Below are 20,000 nucleotides of genomic sequence, written 5' to 3' on the forward strand. Positions count from 1 at the left end.
GTTCAGTTGCCTGGGGGAGGAAACGGGAAAGTTAATGGCAATATACTGAAAAAGAGTAAGGGGTTCAGAATCTTTATATACCAGAAGCACTAGAAAAGGAAAATTAGGAGAAAGATAAAGATGAGAAGTAAGGTGGCTTCATTTGCCGGGGAGAGGAAAAAAGGGAAGTTAATGGCAATATAATGAAAAGAGAGTAAAATGTTTAGGATTATCATGCAGGAGAGGAAGTAGAGGGCGAAGGACGACGAAGAGAATGATTGAGAGGAGTACAGTGGCCCTCTTGTTCGTCGGGGAAGAGAGAGAAAAAAGGAAAGTTGAGAATAATGAAGAGTAAAAACGTTTAGGATTGTGACTCCTCAAAGAAACAAGACGAGACAAATAGAATGAAACACGAAGATGAAAGTAAAGACGAAGAGGAATACGAAACATTCACTTATTTGGGGGAAAGAGAGAAAAAAATAAATAAAGAAAGAATAACGTAAATAGCCTATCATTATTATCCCGCGGAAGAACAAGATGAGGCTACTGGAATGGAAAAGAAAGGAAAAAGACGAAGAGAAAGACTAAAAGAGGGAGATGATAGGCCAATACGAAGATTTAACTTTTTGTGAGGAATATAGAAGTTGATTTAGTGAAAATAATTAATGATTCATGATTATTTGTACTCCGAAAAGCCAAAATGAACACATGAAGGAAGGCAACGGTTAACGAGAGGCAGGAGGAGGAAGAGAAGAAGAAGAAGAAGAAGAAGAAGAAGAAGAAGAAGAAGAAGAAGAAGAAAATACAGTGTGGAGCCTTCAAACTGTTGGAACGAAATGAAACTTGAGCACGCCAAATTGAAAATGACAAACTTTATGATTATTTTTGCCGCAGAGGAGAAAGATTTTTAGATTGGATATATGGAGTGGGAGAGGAAGAAAAAGAGGAGGAGGAGGAGGAGGAGGAGGAGGAGGAATACAAAGGAATACAAAGGAATACAAAGGAAAGCCAAACAGCAACAGACCTTTTGGTCCTTGCAAGGCTGTTTGGTAACTACTTCTAACTAGCTACAGTGAAGAGAGACAGGACAGCATAGCAGAAGGCTCCTCCCCCACCCACCACTCCCTCCAGCTTGCGCTGGCATGGAAATAGTTGGGAAAAGTACCATGCAGTATGGAAAAACTGACATGGAAATTTTCATAGGAAAGGATGAAAGGAAGTTCTACTATTCACCCTACGGTGAACTCTATAACGCCTATCTGAAAGTTAATACAAGTTATATTAAAAATGGTGTCTGTTGAATAAGAGGTTTAATAGTGAATTTAGTAATTATTCGGACAAGAAGAGAGCTTGTTGGGGATTTGCTTTTAAATATTTGTCTATTTTATTTTATTTTTGAATGAGGAGGAGGAGGAAGAGGAAGAGGAGAAGGAGGAAGAGGAAGAAGAAGAAGAAGTAAAGGAGAATAAGACAACAACAACAACAACAACAACAACAACAACAACAAAAACAACAACATAAGTAAGGAGAGTTCAAATAGTTAAGGTGGAGGAAACGTTATTGAAAAGTTGACGATAACGTATGAAAAATATTCTATGCTTCTTTCAAATTTGAGAAGCCAAAATAGAAGAGAGAGAGAGAGAGAGGAGAGAGAGAGAGAGAGAGAGAGAGAGAGAGAGAGAGAGAGAGAGAGAGAGAGAGAGAGAGAGAGAGAGAGAGAGAGAGAGAGAGAGAGAGAGTCGGGAGAAGAGCAACGTTGAGAAAGACAAACTGAAAAGAGAAGTTTGGAATGACCTTGACTTGAATCGCCTCTTCTTTACATTTTTTTTCTTTTTTTTTCCTTTATAGGAGAGACAATTAACTGATTTTTTTTTTTTCTGAATTTCTTTTTGTCCTTGGATCTCCCTCCTTCGGGCATAAAAATAAACAGATACTCGTCGAATGAAAGACTTTAACATCGAGGCACCATCTTAAAATACAAGGCGGAAGGGAAAGGTACACGAAGAGGTAAAAGAGGACGAAGACGAGTGCGTAGGGTTCAACTGCTGAGGGGAAACACGGACAAAAAAAAAAAAAAAGGGGGGGGAGGGAAAAAAAGACTCGAACATGGTATATTGGAAACGGTAAAAACTTGATTATTTTTAGCGCAGAGAAGCTACAACGGATGCGGTCATTGATCGGGAGAGGGACGAGAAGCGGACGTGTGAAGGAGGAGGAGGAGTGTGGAGAGTTCAATCTTTGAGGAGAAAATAAAATTCAGCTATTATATATTAAAAATGGCATGATGTCAAGAAAAAAGGCTGAAAGTTCCCCAATAACACAATGTAAAACATCAAAACTTCAACATAAAACAAAGAAAAATAGCTGAAAGTTCCACAATAACAATGAAAAAACAGCAAAAACTTCACCTCAACACTAAGAAAAACAATAAAACTTCACCACAACACAAGGGAAAAAAAGCACAACTTCACCACACGGGTAACACAAAAGAAAAACAGCAAAGATACCACTATACTTTCATTTACACATCCAGGTGCCTCATAATTTACGATCCTAGTTTGAAATGCACGGTTAGTCTACCATCGCTCTTCAAAACAAGAAAATACATAGACCAATCAACGAGCGAGAGCATCAGTCAGGGGCAGCCGCAGCTCTCTAGTGCCCCAGCGTGGCCTCTGGTGGCGAAATACAGGCTAGGCTACAATTGATGAAGCGCAAAACACAACACTGAAATGCACGTTTTCCCGAAGCGTTTAATTTCAAAGGCAGTTATTCTTGTCGAGAGAAGATGACAAAAAACGAAAATAGAGCACGCTGTTACTCGAGTGATCTGGAAAAAGCGTGTGTGTAAAGTTAGACTAAATGTGAAATGCAGAAATTGTAAGAAAATTGAAAAAGAAAAAAAAAAAGTAACGCATCGCAGTGTGTTCATTCCACGAAGGCTGGATGAAAGAAAATACAAAATGGAATAGCGCATGTGAGATGGAAAAGGAGCAGAGAGAGAGAGAGATGAGAGAGAGAGAGAGAGAGAGAGAGAGAGAGAGAGAGAGAGAGAGAGAGAGAGAGAGGAAGGGAGGGAGGGGGAAAACAAAATGACGAAACAAAGAAGAGAAAAAAAAATGAAATGACATAATGAAAGAAAAAAAATAAATGAATGAAAATACAAAATGAAGTAATGGATGCGAGATGGAAAAAAGAATAAGAAAAGAAAATCGAGGAGACAGAGAAAGGAAAACTAAATAAACAAACAGAAGGAGATAAACGTAAAGTGACGCAGAGAAAAGATGAAAATAAATAAAAATATTGATGAAAGTAACGGAAGTCAACAGAAAAGAAAAGGAAAATACAGACACACAGAAAGGTAAAATAAAAAAAAATGCAACAAATGTGAAAGACCAAAGAAAGCAAAAAAAATAAAAAAATGAAAAACAAAAATGAAAAATAAGGAATGAGACACAGACAGACAAGAAGACAGACAAGAAAAGGAAGAAAGAAAGAGAGAGAGAAGTAACTAGAGAGGAAAAGAATAAGAGAAAAGAGAATATAAACAAATAAGAAGCAAGGAAAGAAAAGAGAAGTAAAGTTAAAGATATGACAGCGAAAAGAGAGACAGAAAAAAAAAAATCAATAATGAGAAAGAATATAGAAGGGGAATACAAATAAAAGAGGTTATGAGAATAAGAAGATAAGAATAATATGAAGAGGAAATATGAGAGAAGGAGGAAAAGAAGCAAATTTACCAAGAGAGAGAGAGAGAGAGAGAGAGAGAGAGAGAGGAGAGAGAGAGGAGAGAGAGAGAGAGAGAGAGAGAGAGAGAGAGAGAGAGAGAGAGAGAGAGAGAGAGAGAGGAGAGAGTATATCCGGATCGAGAAGAAAGGGAGGAAAGAAAGGAAGGAAGGGAAGGAAGGAAAAGAGAGGACATTGGGAGAGAAATGGAAGAAAGGGGAGAGAAGGAGGAGGATGTGAGGGAAGAAACCAAGGAAAGAAGGAAGCAGGGAAGAAGGAAAGAAAGGGAGGAAGAAAGGATGAGAGAAAAAGAAAGGAGATACAAGAAAGAAAAAAGGTAAAAAAGTGGGAAAGGAAGAAAGAGAAAAATAACGAAAGAGAAGAGACAGGGAGGTAAGGAAACAGACGAATGGAAAGAGGGAAAGAAACGAAAAAATTGAAAGATAGAAAATAATAGAGAAAGAAAAGAAAAAAAGAAGAAAAAAAGGAAGGGAAAAGTAGAAGAAGACAAGTGAGAAAATTAGAAAGGAAAACAAAATAACAAAAAAGAAGACGAACAGGGAAGAAAAGAAAGTAGACAACATTGCAGAAAATAAAATAAAACAAAGTAAAATAAAATAGATATGAAAATAAACACAACCAGGGAAAGGAAGGAAACAAAGTGGTGAAAAAAGTTAACAACACAGTAACATTATTGGTAAGTTAGTAACACAAAGGGAAGGAGGTCAGAGAGAGAGAGAGAGAGAGAAGAGAGAGAGAGAGAGAGAGAGAGAGAGAGGAGAGAGAGAGAGAGAGAGAGAAGAGAGAGAGAGAGAGAGAGAGAGAGAGTCGACGGGACACAGCTAGTCTTAAAGAAAGAAAGTAACCGGTTTTTTTGAGATAGAGAACAGCTCAAGCAGAAAGAGAGGGAGAGGAATAAATATGAAGAGATCGAGAGGAGGAGACATAGAAAGACGGAAACAGAGACAGAGAGAAAGAGAGGCGGGCAGGGAAAGAGGATGAGGATGAAAAGTATGAGTGATGAAGGATGTGAATGATGAAATTTACTATTGACTTCAAAAGATACCAGGGAAAGATGAAATGGCGCAAGTTACTGAACCGTTCAAACTAAAAAAAAAAAAAAATGTAAAGAGATTTTCAGAGAGAGAGAGAGAGAGAGAGAGAGAGAGAGAGGAGAGAGAGAGAGAGAGAGAGAGAGAGAGAGAGAGAGAGAGAGACTTAGATATATATAAAAAAAGAGATAAAAAGAAAACGAAGGATATTAAAGTACATAAGAGGAGGAATATTTAAAAGGGAGGAAGAATTAATAAAAACATATAAAGATAGAGAAATGTGAGAAATAGAGCATGATAGGAATAAAAAAAAAAACGAAAGAGCTGAAAAAGTAAAAAATACATCTAAATGAAAACGGGAAAACATAGAGGGAATGAGAAACACAAACTTACGAGAAGAACGAAGAGAAAATACAAAAATCAAAACATGGATATATGTAAAAATTAAGAATGGAAAAAAAAATAAATAATAGGAAACAAAATACTTCAAGATGAAAAAAAGAAAGATAAGAAAAAAATGAACCCACTCAAAAAAAAAAAAAAAAAAAAACGTGAAATATGTTAAAAGAAAGAAATGAGAGGGGAAAGAAAACAAAAGAGAGACGTACATAAAAGACGAAAAAGAAAAAAAACACGTGAAACCAAAAATAAGCAAATAGAAAAAAGCGAAGGAAACAACTAAACAAACAAAAATAAACAAATAAAATAAATAAAATATAAAAACATAAAAACGACGAAAAAAAAAAAAGGAAGAAAAGGAGACGTTTGCATAAATCATGAAAAGCTTTTGAAAGGGCGGAAGGGAAGGGAAGGGACTGGAAGGAGGGAAGTGAATTCAGCCTTGACATTACAGGGTGGAGGGGAGGAAAGGAATAAAGAATAGAGAGATATGGGAGGCACAGGGAGGGACAGACGTGATAGGAGGGGTGGAGTGTGAGGGTGATAGAGTGTGAAGTGAGAGAGATGATAGAGAGACGGCTATAGGAGGAATACCAAGGAATACAAAGACTGACAACTGACCCTGAGGTCCTTAATAGGATGTTTGGTTAACTATTTTACTCTGTTAGTGGGAGAGACGGGATAGCACAGGAGAAGGCTTCTCCCCACCCGCCCCCCATTCCTCCAGCCGAAGCTGACCGGAAAAAAAGGCACTAGTTACCATGCTGTATAGAAAAAAAAAAAAAAAAACACGGAATCTGAGAGGAAACTAAGAAAAGATATGATGTCTACTTCTATCACATGTAATCTACATATAATCCTAATATTTGTGCCATTTGATGAGATGCTTCCTTTACCTTAAATTTGATTAAGTGGGACACATTTTCACTAGATGACTACAATGATGGATTAGTTATTCTCCAAGGACTCGATTCTTTTTATCATTACTGTGATGGGGTCCAGCAGTAAGTCGCCGAGGAACCTAGCCATCCCTAAGGTCTCATTAATCCGATTAATTTTCTTTGCTGTAAAGTAGTTGTTTTCTTCCTTAATGAAATATACCCCCATTAGACGACAGATAGTACAGAGTGAACGTGTTTCTTATTCAGACATGAATAATGACAACCGGGGATTAGTTGCTACGTACTTGTCAAGATGGGTTATAAATTAATCCACATTATTTGAGTTAACGACGCTTGATGGAAGACAATTCCAGATATTCATTACACGATTAAAGAAAAAAATGTCTGGCTTCATTTGTTTGAAATCGTTTATCTTTTATTTTGAAGCCACTGTTTCTTGTAACATTTGTTTGGTTGAATGTTAGGTGGAGTTCAGGACTCATATTTGTGAAACCCTTAACAATTTTGTAAAGGAATATCAGATCCCCTCTTAATTTGCGTTTTGACAGTGAGAATACATTTAGTTGTTTAAGGCGTTCCCTCGTGGGGTTGATTGCGAAGCCTTGGGATAATTTTGTTACTCTACGTTGTATTTTTTTTTCTTTTTTCTTTTTTTTTTAAGGTGACCAAAACTGTACGTTATATTCAAGATGAGGACGTACAAGTGAGTTGAACAAGGCCAGGATTATTTTCTCAGATTTGAAAGTGAAAGATCTTCCTATGGAGCCTATTCATTTATTGTCAATTTCAAAATTATACAGTATATTCAAGATGAGGATGTACAATTGAGTTATACAAGGTCAGGATTATTTTCGCAGATTTGAAAGTGGAAGATCTTCCTATGAAGCCCATTAATTTACTGGCAATTTTAATGACCGGTGCCATGTTTGCTTGGTTTAAGATCTGTTGACACTACAACTCCCAGACCTTTTTCAGCATTCATACTTTTGATGGAGGTATTATCCATTTTATAATTTTCTTGCGGGTTGCTATTTCCGATGTGCAATACGTGGCATTTATTAAAATTAAAGTCCATAAGCCACTTTTCAGACCACTGAATGAGTGTCTGTGTCATTTTGTAAAATTTGACGTTGGGTCGGTGAGTCAGCCTTGTTAGCAATTTTAGTATTATCTGTGAATTTTGACCATTTATTTATGATCCCTTCGTCAATGTCATTGATATATATTATGAAGAGGATCGATCCTGAGACTGACCCTTGAGGAACGCCACTACTTACATTTTATCCAGCTTGAAGAATTACCGTTAATTACTACTCGCTGTTTGCGGTCTGTCAACCAAACCTCTATCCACGCGGCGAGGTTGCCTAATATACTGTTGAGCTTTTACTCTACGCATGAGGCACTTTATCAAATGTTTTCTGGAAATCAAAATAAACTACATCTACTACCCTGCTATTATCATACATATTATACACGTCGTGGAAGAAATCAACTGAGATTGTTAGACATGAACGTTTATTTCTAAAACAGTGTTGAGTGTCCTTTATAATTGTATTACCCTCCAGGAATTCCACTGTTTTATCCCTTATTACTGATTCCATAAGCTTACCCACTACTGATGTGAGGCTTATGGAACGGTAATTTTGAGATTGAGATTTTGTCACCTTTCTTAAAGATAGGTGTAACATTTGCAAGTTTCCATTCAAAAGGGACTTGTCGTATGTTTAGTGACTTGTTGAATAATATGGAAAAAAAGTTTGGCAAGCTCATTTTTACCCTCCTTCAATATTCGCGGGGAAATTTTATCTGGTCCTGGTGTTTCGTTTATTTTAGTTTTACTGATAGCACGTAAAATTTCATTCTCCTGGAAAATAAACGTGTTCAAAAAGAAATTGTTATTTAGGGTTTGAGTGGGTGGTAGATATTCAGAAATTTTCTCTTTTGTGAATAAGGATGCAAAGTAATCGTTTAGATTCTCAGCCATTAGGATTTTGTCATCAATATGTTTGCCAGTTTTCAAGACAAGAGGACCAATTGTAGAAGTTAATACTTTTTCTTCTGAAAAATTCTTTGGGAATTGATTTGCATGAATTTACAATGTAAAGTTCCATGTTTTTTCTTACTATTCCTTATAAGTTTTTGCAATGACGTTGCAATTGATAGTTTTCTGATCTGTCCTCGTTATTTTTGGCTCAGTCTATATTTGTGATAAGCAAGCTTTTTGGCTAAGAGACTATTTTTGATGACTGTGTTCCACCATTTCAGTTTATTGTTAACTGTTGATCGCCTATTTCTCAATGGAAGTTTCTTCAAGAGCTTTGTTAAGTTTAAAAGTAAATGTTTCCAAGCTTCGTTAATGTTAATACTTTCTAAGATTGCATTCCAGTCACAGATGACCAGAATGTTTCTTAATTTAGTGAAATCCTGCTCTCGAATAAACAGACACTTTCTCTTTACTTTCTTATACTGAAAATTTATTAATTTCATTACTGAATGTAATCGCCGGTGGTCACTGTTACTGAATTCTGGACCAACATCCACGTTAGTGAAGATGTTTTCGTTGGCAGTTAAAACAAAGTCCAAAATATTGTCTCTTGTTGGTTGTTCTACGAAGTGGTGGAGGCTGCCTTCCCTCAGGTTAGCGTACAGGTCGTGTCCCTGAGTGCGAGTTCAGAGGATCGCGCCACCTGAGCACGGGAAGATTTAGGTCACCGACTGTTATGGTCTCGTTCTGGCAACAAATTTCTGCTATCTGCTCGTAGAATTTATTGTCGGTTGCCTGTGACTAACCTGGAGGTCGATAAAGGAGGCCAGTAATAAATTCACGTGAATTATAGTAATGCTAAATATAAGAGGCAATAATGTTATCTTTTTTTTTTTTTTCGGTAGATTTTACAATGGGGTGAAGATGAGATTTAAACGTACAAAATACTCCACTCCTTCTCTGTTATGCCTTTCACAACTGAACAAATTAAATCTTGGTAATTGAAAATTCTGCTAAGAAGTCTCTGTTTACTGTATTAATTCACGATTCTGTTACGCCAATGAGATCGTGATCTCCCAAATAGGCAAACAGTTTCCCCAGACCTTTAAATTTGCTCCTTATACAACGACCATTCGCGTAACACAACTTAATAGATTGACGAACACCTGGGGCGGATTTGGTGCAGCGTTTTAAGTTGTGGCTGGCACTCTCCCTCGACTCGCTTTTTTTGTAGAGTGGGCCTTGTGGAGAAGGAGGAGGAGGAATATACAAAGGAATACAAAGGAAAGAACAGACAGCAACAGCCCTACTGGGCCTAACGAGGCTGTCTGTGTGTCTATTCTACCACTACCACTACAGATTCTAAGAGTTAGAGGATGGAGGACACTAGAGATCAAGGAAGGAAAAACAGGAGAGTATAGGGAGGAGGAAAGGCTAAGATGTGATAGGAAAGGATGAAAGAGAAATTATACTATTCACTACAGTAACTAAAAACATTTTATGTAGGCGCAAAGTACGTTATATGAGGGGTTGCTGCGAGGTGATTGTCCAAACCTATGTTTAAAAGTTTCTATTGTATTACTATCGACAATATGTGCTGGGAGAGAGTTCCAGACATTTACAATTCTATTGAAGAAATAATACTTAGCCTCGTCTGATCTGAAACGCTTACCTATAATCTTGTAACCATTATTTCGAGTGGTGTTGGAACTGTCAATGATGAGATAGTTGTTTACATTTACGTTATCAAAGCCCCGACACATCTTAAACAGTTTCAATTAAGTCACCTCGGCATTCGCCGTTTCTCTAAACTGAACAAGTTGAGTTCCCTCAAGCACTCCTTATAAGGCTTGTTCCGCAGTCGTGGGATCAACTTGGTAACTCTTCTTTGGACTCTCTCCAGCTTGTCTATATCTTTCCTGTAATGGGGTGACCAGAACTGGACGCAAGTACTCAAGTAGAGGTCGGACAAGTGTATTAAACAATGTGAGAATTACCCCCTTCTGATTTTGAATTCGAAAGTCCTACCAATAAACCCAACCAATTTATTTGCTGTTTTTAACTACTTCCGAGCAGTGTTTACTTGAGGAGGAGGAGGAGGAGGAGGAGGAGGAGGAGGAATGAAAGGCAGATGAAAAATAAACAAGGAGAGGAATTTATTAGTACAGTCTATCATTAAATATGTATCAGAAAATGGGGTTTTGGGAGAGGACTTTGTATTCTCTCTCCTCTCTCTCTCTCTCTCTCTCTCTCTCTCTCTCTCTCTCTCTCTCTCTCTCTCTCTGATACCTTTAATTCATTCTTTTCTTTTCTCTCGCATATTTATTGTTATTTATCTTTTCTTCATTCGTTCCTTCTTTCATTATTTACTTATTCATCTATTAATCTGTGCACTAATTCTTACATTGTATTTTATTTATCTACTATATTTTAGGTCATTTATTTATTCTGCATTATCCTTTTCTTTTCTTTATTTCTCCTTTATTCTTTCTCACGTTGTCTTCACTTCCCATTTTTCATTCATTCTCTCTCTTCTTCCTCCCTTTCCTTCTGTTCTTTTTGTATGATGTCTTTGCTTATCTATAGTTTATTACTTCTCCTCCTCTTCCTCCTCCTCCTCCCCTGTAGTACTTCCAATCTTTAACGGACCTAAAGTTATGTTGCTGCTTGGTTTCCCTTTGTAATCCTCCTCCTCCTCCTGCTGCTGTTTTTCTCCTTTCTCTTTTTTTTTTTTTTTTCTTTCTGCTGTTCTCTTTCTTATTCTTCTACTTCCTATATCTTTTTTCTTCTCCTGTTTTTTTTTTTTTTCTTTTTTTTTTCTTCTTCTTCTTCTTTTTCTTCTTCTTCTTCTTCTTCTTCTGCATCTCTTGTTCCTCTTCCTCTTTCTACATTTCCTCTTTATATATATATATATATATATATATATATATATATATATATATATATATATATTATATATATATATATATATATATATATATATATATATAATATATATATATATATATTTTTTTTTTTTTTTCTTATATTAAAATTATATTTTTACTCCCTACTCTTCCTCTTCCTCGTCCTCAATCTCCTTTTCCCCTTTTCTCACCTCAATACTCTTCCTTCTCATCATTTCCAGCATCTCTTCATTATTTCATTTTTACTTTCATTTCATATTTTTACTTTCTATACATCACTCTTCCTCTTCCTCCTCCTCCTCCTCCTCCTCCTTCAACTGTTCACAGCTCCTCCTCCTCTCCTTCCTTTCCCCCTCCTCCCCACCTTCTTCTGTACTATTCTGTCTCTCCCACCAATAGGTAACATAGAACAGTCACCCAAACAACCTATATACACTTAGAACCCGAGGGGGGGGGTTGCTATTTAGTCTTCCTTTACGTTTCCTTGTGCTCCTCACCCTCTGTCGATCTAGCCGAGGCATTCCGGAGTCGTGCAGTCAGGTGTGGTGGAGCGGAAGTGGCACACCTGATCTTATTGAGCTAAACAGGGGACGCCTTTCCAACGAGACAATGCGGCTTCTTGGAACTTTGAGGAGAGAGACACAAAGAGCTAAGGATAAAAAGTGAGGGGAAAATGGAGGTACTAGGATACAATGGAGGAAGTGGGTGGAAAAAAAAAAAAAAAAAGTTTGGGTGATGGTAAGTTACGGTACTGAAGAGAAGGAGAGGAGTTAGTAAAATGGGAAAAGAGGAGAAGGATGAAAATGGATGAAGAATGGAGGTGCTGGAATACGACGGAAGAAGGAGAGAGAGAGAAAAAAAAAGTTTGGGTGATGGAAAGTTGAAGTCCTGAGGAGAAGATGAAAAAAAAGTATAAATGAAAGAAAGGGAAGAATAAAAAAAAAATAATAAAACAGGGAAGTAATTGGATACACGTATAATGAAGGAAGTGGGTGAGAAAAAAAGATTGAGTGATGAAAAATTAAGGTACTGAAAAGAAGGAAAGGAGTTAGTAAAAGGGAAAGAAGAAGGATAAAGATGGGAAGGAAAGAGGTACTGGAGTAATACGGAGGAAATATCTGAAGAAAAAAAGATTTGGGTGTTAGAAAGTTTGGTTAATAATCAGAAGGGAGGAAAGTACGAAAGGAAGGAAAAAAAGGTAAAAAAAAAAAAAGGAGGGCACTACTGGGATACGATTACGGAAGTGTGTGCTAGGGATGATTGGAAAAGATAGGCAAGGAACAGAAAAAAAACAAGATAAAAGGGAAAAGAGGAAAATTATATTAAAAAAAAAGTAGATGAAGTTAGGCGTTGAGTCGTCTACGCCAGTTTTTCTCATCCCCCCTCCCCCCAGCTGCTTAACTCTGTACAGGGGCCTTATCCGTCCATGTATGGAGTATGCTTCACATGTATCGGGGGGTTCCACTCATACTACTCCTTTTGATAGGATGAAATCAAAAGCTTTTCGTCTTAGCAACTCCTCTCCTCTAACTGACTCTCTTCAGCCTCTCTCTCATTGCCACAATGTTCCATCTCTTGCTATTTTCTACCGCTATTTTAACGCTAACTGTTCTCCTGATCTTGCTAACTGCATGCCTCCCCTCCTCCCGCGGCCTCGTTGCGCAAAACTCTTCTTTCTCTCAACCCTATTGTGTCCCCCCTCTATTGCAAGAGTTAACCAGTATTCTCAATCATTCATCCCTTTCTCTGGTGAGTTCTAACCTGCCTGCTTCTGTATTTCCCCTTTCCTATGACTTGAACTCTTCAAGAGGGAGGTCTTGAGACACTTATCCTCTAATCTTTGACGATCGTTTCTAACTCTCGGGACTGGCACCTCAGTGGACTTTTTCTTTCTTTCTTTCTTTTAATTTTGTTCCCCTTGGTCCTTGGCCCTTCTTACATAAAAGAAAAAAATAATGGGAGGAAATATATATAAAAAGAAAGATTTGAGTGATGTCAAATTAAGATTAGGAAAGAAAGCAAACATAAAAAATACAAAGGGAAAAAGAAAACTAAAAAAAAAAAACATGAAAAAAGACACGATAGAGTAGCTAAAAAAAAACGTGGAAAAAGAAAATTTGGAGTGATGGAAAAGTAGTGTAGGTGAAAGGAAACAAAAGACGAGCGCAGAGGGAAAAAGAAGGATAAAAATGGACAAGAAAAGGATTTACTGGGATCAGCCGGACTGGTGAGAGGGAATACTTTTGGGGAGGGAAGGTTCAGGTGATGGAAAAGTAAGACAAAGGAAAAGGAGGAATGCAAATAAAAATAAAACACAGAAAGAACACAAACACTGAATGGAAAACACACGATGCTGATAAAAACAGAAAGAAGAATACGCAGGAGAAAGGGGAGGAAAAGGAGGAGGAGGAGGAGGAGGAGGAGGAGGAGGAGGAGGAGGAGGAGGAGGAGGAGGAGGAGGAGGAGGAGGAAGAAGAGGAAAAGGAAAAGGAAGAGGAGGAGGACGAGGAGGACGAGGAATAACAATAACAACAACAACTACAACAAAAACAACTACAACAACAGAGAGAAAAAAGAAAAGAAAGAAAAGAAAGACAAGAGAGAGAGAGAGAGAGAGAGAGAGAGAGAGAGAGAGAGAGAGAGAGAGAGAGAGAGAGAGAGAGAGAGAGAGACATAAAAGTTAATACGAAAACAAGACCACAACAACAACAACAACAACAAACGAACAAACAAACTAACTAACAAACTAGCAAACAAACAAGAAAAAAAAAGAACAAGAACAACAAAACCACAACACCCACCCACAACACCCCCAACCAACCCATCTCCTCCCCACACTCCTCACTTCCCCCTCCCCCCAACACACACACACACACACACACAGAAGCAATCCTTTCTTCCTTCTCTTCCTCTTCTTTTATTTATCCACACCCCTCGTCTTCCTCCTTCACCACAACTTCTTTTTTTCCTTCTTTTATTATCCAAATTTATCTTTTATTAGTATCGAGACTCTTCCCCCACAACACCCCTCCTCTCACACACACACGCAGGCAGTACCCACCCTTCTTGAGGTAACCAGTGTAGGAAACGCAGTAGTTCTGGTCACTGGCACACTCCTCCTCGATACCTATGCCGTCCAGACACTCAGGGTCCTTGAGGCTCGTGCAGTTCACGCACCGGAGGCACTCCCCTGCAACAGAAAACGCGGCTGGATGGATATATAGACACATACGTCGATAAATAAATGGATATATAGGTAGGTTGACAGATATACGTACGTATAGATACATAGCTAAGTAGATAAAAAGAAAGATAGATGAATAGATAGATAGATAGATAGATAGACAGACAGATTGATGGATAGATGGATGGGTGAATGGATAGATTAATAGATAGATAGAAAGATAGATACATACATACATACATACATACATACATGCATGCATACATAAAGAGAGGATGAAAGATGAAGACAAAAAAAGGTAGAAATAAAGAATGATAAAAGAGAAAACCGGAAAAAAGCTGAATGAATAAATGAATGTATGAATGAATGAATGAATAGACTAATGAATAAACGAATGAATAAATGAATGAATGAACGAATGAACGAACGAACGATTGAATGAATGAATGAAGGAAGGAAGGAAGGAAAGCAGAACACACACAGAGAGAGAGAGAGAGAGAGAGAGAGAGAGAGAGAGAGAGAGAGAGAGAGAGAGAGAGAGAGAGAGAGAGAGAGGGGACGAAAGATTATAGTTAAAATGTAATATTCATGCATTTAATAATTTTTCGTACGCAAGAGATTCCGTTTATTTATTTATTCATTTATTTTGTATCATTGTAATGTATATACGCAGCATTGTTATTTCCTGTGCTATAAATGTATTTCACTTATTTATTCATACGTGTGTTTACTCAGTTATTCCTCTTGAGTGAGTGCGCCAGTGAATGTGTGTGTGTGTGTGTGTGTGTGTGTGTGTGTTTGTGTCATACCCACCTTTCTCTCTCTCTCTCTCTCTCTCTCTCTCTCTCTCTCTCTCTCTCTCTCTCTCTCTCTCTCTCTCTCTCATGCACACACAGTTCACAAAGATAGCGCTTGTAAAATGTGTAACTCTATTTGAATTGCTTTTACAGTACATCACGGAACGCTCCAACAGAGAGAGAGAGAGAGAGAGAGAGAGAGAGAGAGAGAGAGAGAGAGAGAGAGAGAGAGAGAGTGAGAGAGAGAGAGAGTGGTAAAAGGAGAGACGTGATGTAGTCAGCGAAAAAACAAACTTTTAATGGGTTATGTAAGTGTGTGTGTGTGTGTGTGTGTGTGTGTGTGTGTGTGTGTGTGTGTGTGTGTGTGTGTGTGTGTGTGTGTGTGTGTGTGTGTGTGTGTGTGTGTGTGTGTGTAGGTTACATAAAAGTTTCCCCCCACTTCTCTTTCCCCTCATCCCTCCTTCTGTTCACATTTCACCTCTTTCCCTCCTTTTCCTCTTATTTTTTTCTTCTTCTTCTTCCTCTTCCTCCTCCTCCCACCTTTCGTTTATTCTTCCATTTATCCAAGTCTTCACCCTTATTCCTCTTATTTGTCTCTCCTCGTCTGTCTGTCTGTCTGTCTGTCCCTCTGCCTGTCATTACTACAACCTCACTAACATCACTACCTTTACCATCAAACACTCCTTCCTAAACTTAAAAAAAAAAAAAGAAAATGAAAAAGGAATCCATATTTTACTAACACAAATTTACTTTCCCCTTGTGTGCTCACCTGCCTGAAAGATTACACACTCACCTGGACCACCATCACTAATTCATCCCCCCTTACCTGTACAGTCTTGCCTCCAGGTATAATTAAATTAGTTACTTGCCCATCACCTCTCCTTCCACCCCTTCACCTCGGGAAAGATAAAGGAAAACGAAAGGAGAGGAATTTTTTTACCCACATATTAAAGGAGTACAAGTGGAGACTGAATGGATGGGTGGGTGGATGGATGCGTAGGTAGATAGATAGATAGATAGATAGATAGATAGATAGATAGATAGATAGATAGACAGACAGACAGCTAGATAGGTAGGCAGATAGACTGGTGGATAGGTAGATAGATAAATGAATAGATAGACAGATAAATGAAACAAATCAAGGAAAAGAAAATAAGATAAAAGGAAAAAAATACGAAAATGAAGGGGGAAGAGGAGCAGGAGAAAGAGGAGGAGGAGGAGAAGGAAGGAGGGATGAAAAGGAAAAAGGTGAGGAAGGATAAGAGTAAAAGAGATGAAAGAGAAATAACGCAAAACCTTTCCTCCTCACACACACACACACACACACACACACACACACACACACACACACACACACACACACACACACACACACACACACACACTAGGGTCGACGGCACAGTGGATAGGATAATGCACACTCTATTTCCAATCCTATCATCCCACAAAGAAGTATCGCAAGAAAATTCCCACCCCGTTGCCACAGCTTAGGCACATCGAGTCCCCCGTAGGCCTAACCGCAGCCCCGCCACTGCGCAATAAAAGGCCTGGCAGGTGTATAGGTTTAAACTGTAAAAACATATATTATTAGAGAAATAAGGAGAAAAAAAATCCGTATGTGTGTGTGTGTGTGTGTGTGTGTGTGTGTGTGTGTGTGTGTGTGTGTGTGTGTGTGTGTGTGTGTGTGTGTGTGTGTGTGTGTGTGTCCTCTCACTTCTCTTCCCCTTTATCCCTCTTTCTGCTCACCGTTCACCTCTTTCCTCCCCTCTTCCTCTTCCTCTTCTTCTTCCTCTTTCTGTCTGTCTGTCTGTCTGTCCGTCTGTCTTCCTGTCTATTTATTTCAATTGTCTATCTACCTGTCTGTCTACCTATCTTACCTGTCTGTCACTCTCTGTCTCTCTCTCTCTCTCTCTCTCTCTCTCTCTCTCTCTCTCTCTCTCTCTCTCTCTCTCTCTCTCTCTCTCTCTCTCATTCCATACCTCCTTCCCTCTTCTCTTTCCCTCTCTTCTGACGCTTCTTACCTATCTTTCCCTCTCCTCCCTCCTTCCCTCCCTTCCTTCACTAATGAGGGACGCGGGACAGGTGAGGGCGGGTAATTAGTGATCGCGACACACCTGCATCACTCCACACGTGATAATGAGGGAAAAAATATAAAAAGTTTTCAAAAAAGATGTCTTTTTTTTCTCTACACTTTTCTCATTTTTTTATCACTGCATTTAATTTTTGTCTTTTAATTTCCTCGCGAGTTTTGTTTTTATCTTTTTCTCTTTTTTTCTTTCAATTGTGCGTTTTTTTCTATAGATACTCGCTTTCAATTTTGTCTTTTATTGATTTTCTATTTGTCTTATTTTTTTTTCTAATAAATGTATATACTTTTGCTTTATTTCCTTTCAATTTTTACTACGTTACTTTTTTTTCTTTAATTTCTTTATTTTTTTCTTTATTTATTTATCTATTTTTTTTGGTTATTTATTCTCTTCACCATTACTTCCATTTTTATCTCTCTTATTTTCGAAACATTATTCTTTTTCACTTTCAATAATTTTTTTCACTATACTTAATTAATTTTCAAACTGTTTCATCTCCTTTTATTGACATCTTTTCTGTTCTTTTTTTTTCTCATTTTAATATTATTTCTCATTCTAATTTTTTTTTTTTCACCTTTATGTTTCTTTTGATTTAATTTCTCGTAATATTCCTTTCAATTTTCTCGCACTCACATCATTGCCAGATATTCACTCATTTATTTATTGGAGAGCAAAGTTTATAATAATTATCTATACCACTTCTTCCTCGTATATATTTCTTTGTATTTGTTTATTTATATATTCTGTAGTTCCCTCGTACTTTTTCAGAGAGAGAGAGAGAGAGAGAGAGAGAGAGAGAGAGAGAGAAGTGGAGGAGGAGGAGGAGGAGGAGGAGGAGGAAAAAGGAGAAAGGTTAAAAAAAAAAAGAGGAAATGAATGCCGAGGAGGAGGAAGAATTTGAGGAGGAGGAGGAGGAGGAGGAGGAGGAGAAGGAGGGCTATCCACAGGTCTCCCACAAGTTTACCTTTAAGACCTCTGAACGAGAGAGAGAGAGAGAGAGAGAGAGAGAGAGAGAGAGAGAGAGAGAGAGAGAGAGAGAGAGAGAGAGAGAGAGAGAATCGCCCTCGAGCACACACTTGGATCTACGCCTTAGTAATGCTTCATGTTCTCTCTCTCTCTCTCTCTCTCTCTCTCTCTCTCTCTCTCTCTCTCTCTCTCTCTCTCTCTCTCTCCGCAGGCAACAAGTGAAATGTTTTAAAGGATTCGTTTCTCTCTCTCTTCTTCTTCTTTCTCTCTCTTTTCTCTTTTACTTCCTTCTTCTCTTCATTCCTTTTATCTTTTCTCCTTTACCCTTGTCTTTTTATTTTTACCTAATTTCTTTTCTGTTATTTTACTTACTTTTTTTCTTATTTCCTTCTTCTTTTCTTCCATTTACTTTTTCTATTTTTCTTATTTTCATCTTCATTTGTTTAATCTTGTTTTGCCTTGTTATCGTTTATCTTTCATTTCTACCTTTTCCGTTTTCTTTTCTTCTTTCTTCTACTTCATCTTTTCTTCATCTTCTATTTCTTCCTATTTACTTTTTTCTTTTATTTATTTTTTATTCTTCTTCCTTCCTATCATCTCGTCATCCCTTCTATTTATCTTCTCTTCTTCTCCTTATTCTCTCCTTCCTTTCCTTCTCTCTTCGTCTTTCTCCCCTGTTTTCTTCGCTCAATTCTTCTTCTTCTCTTTTTCTCTCTTTCCTTCTTTCGCTTATTCCTTCTCTTTTCGTCTTTCTCTCTCCTTTCTTTCAGTCATTTCTTCCTTCTCCCTTATTCTTCCCTCTTTCCTTCTCCTTTTCATTTATTCCTTCTTCTCTCTTCCCCTTCTTTACTCCCTTCTTCATTTTTCTTTCTTTTTCTCTTTCATCCTCTCCTTTCCTCCCCTCTTTCTTTCACTCTTCCCTTTCTTCCTTCCTCTCTTTCTTTCACTCTTCCCTCCCTTCTCTCTCTCTCTCTCTCTCTCTCTCTCTCTCTCTCTCTCTCTCTCTCTCTCTCTCTCTCTCTCTCTCTCCTCTCTTTTATCCTCTCCAATGTACCTCCCTCCCTCCTTCTCTCTCTCACTCCATCTCTCCTTCACTTCTCTCCCCTCTCTCCACTCTTCCTCTTCCCTCTCGTCCCTCCCCCCCTCTCTCTCTCTCTCTCTCTCTCTCTCTCTCTCTCTCTCTCTCTCTCTCTCTCTCTCTCTCTCTCTCCCTCTCCCACTTCACCCGCTATAACTTATGCTTAGTTAATCCCAAACCTGAGCCGCAAGTTCACCTGTAGTAGTAGTAGTAGTAGTAGTAGTGGTAGTAGTAGTAGTAGTAGTAGTAGTAGTAGTAGTAAAGTGGTGGTGGTGGTGGTGGTTGATAATGATGATGATGATGATGATGATGATGATGATGATGATGAGGATGAGGAGGAGGAGGAGGAGGAGGAGGAGGAGGAGGAGGAGGAGGAGGAGGAGGAGATGAAGTAGAAAAGAAAAAGAACAACAACTAGAAAAACAAGAATAAGAAGAAAAAAGTAAAATATAAGAAGAAGAAAGAAAAATTATTAATCTCTCTCTCTCTCTCTCTCTCTCTCTCTCTCTCTCTCTCTCTCTCTCTCTCTCTCTCTCTCTCTCTCTCTCTCTCTCTCTCTCTCCAAGAATTCAAATAACCTGTTATCTACAAGACAGAAGGAGAAACTAATTAATCTAGAATGTCTGTCTGTCTGTCTGTCTGTCTGTCTGTCTGTCTGTCTGTGCAGCTGTTTATTTGTCTGTCTGTCTGTCTGTCGGTTTTTCTATCTGTCTGTCTGTATACCTTCCTGCCTCCCTGTCTGTCTGTATGTATGTATGTCTGTCTGTGTCTGTCTACCTGTCTGTCTGTCTGTCACACACACACACACACACACACACACACACACACAGGAAGAAGGATCAAGGTTAGAATCTCTCTCTCTCTCTCTCTCTCTCTCTCTCTCTCTCTCTCTCTCTCTCTCTCTCTCTCTCTCTCTCTCTCTCTCTCTCTCAAAAACAGC

The 20,000-nt window shown here is 38.2% G+C and overlaps 1 protein-coding gene across 2 annotated transcripts in view; it reads right to left on the reverse strand.

Moving 5' to 3' along the window:
• LOC135110266 (uncharacterized) overlaps positions 1-20,000 on the reverse strand; it is a 112,018-nt gene that overhangs the window by 15,515 nt on the left and 76,503 nt on the right. For both annotated transcript variants that reach the window (XM_064022397.1, XM_064022396.1), the window contains exon 3: positions 14,010-14,138. In XM_064022397.1, coding sequence (XP_063878467.1) covers positions 14,010-14,138 — 129 coding nt within the window. The remainder of the gene's footprint in view (positions 1-14,009; positions 14,139-20,000) is intronic.

This window comes from Scylla paramamosain, chromosome 20 (genome assembly GCF_035594125.1).
Source record: "Scylla paramamosain isolate STU-SP2022 chromosome 20, ASM3559412v1, whole genome shotgun sequence".
In the NCBI taxonomy this organism is placed as follows: domain Eukaryota; kingdom Metazoa; phylum Arthropoda; class Malacostraca; order Decapoda; family Portunidae; genus Scylla; species Scylla paramamosain.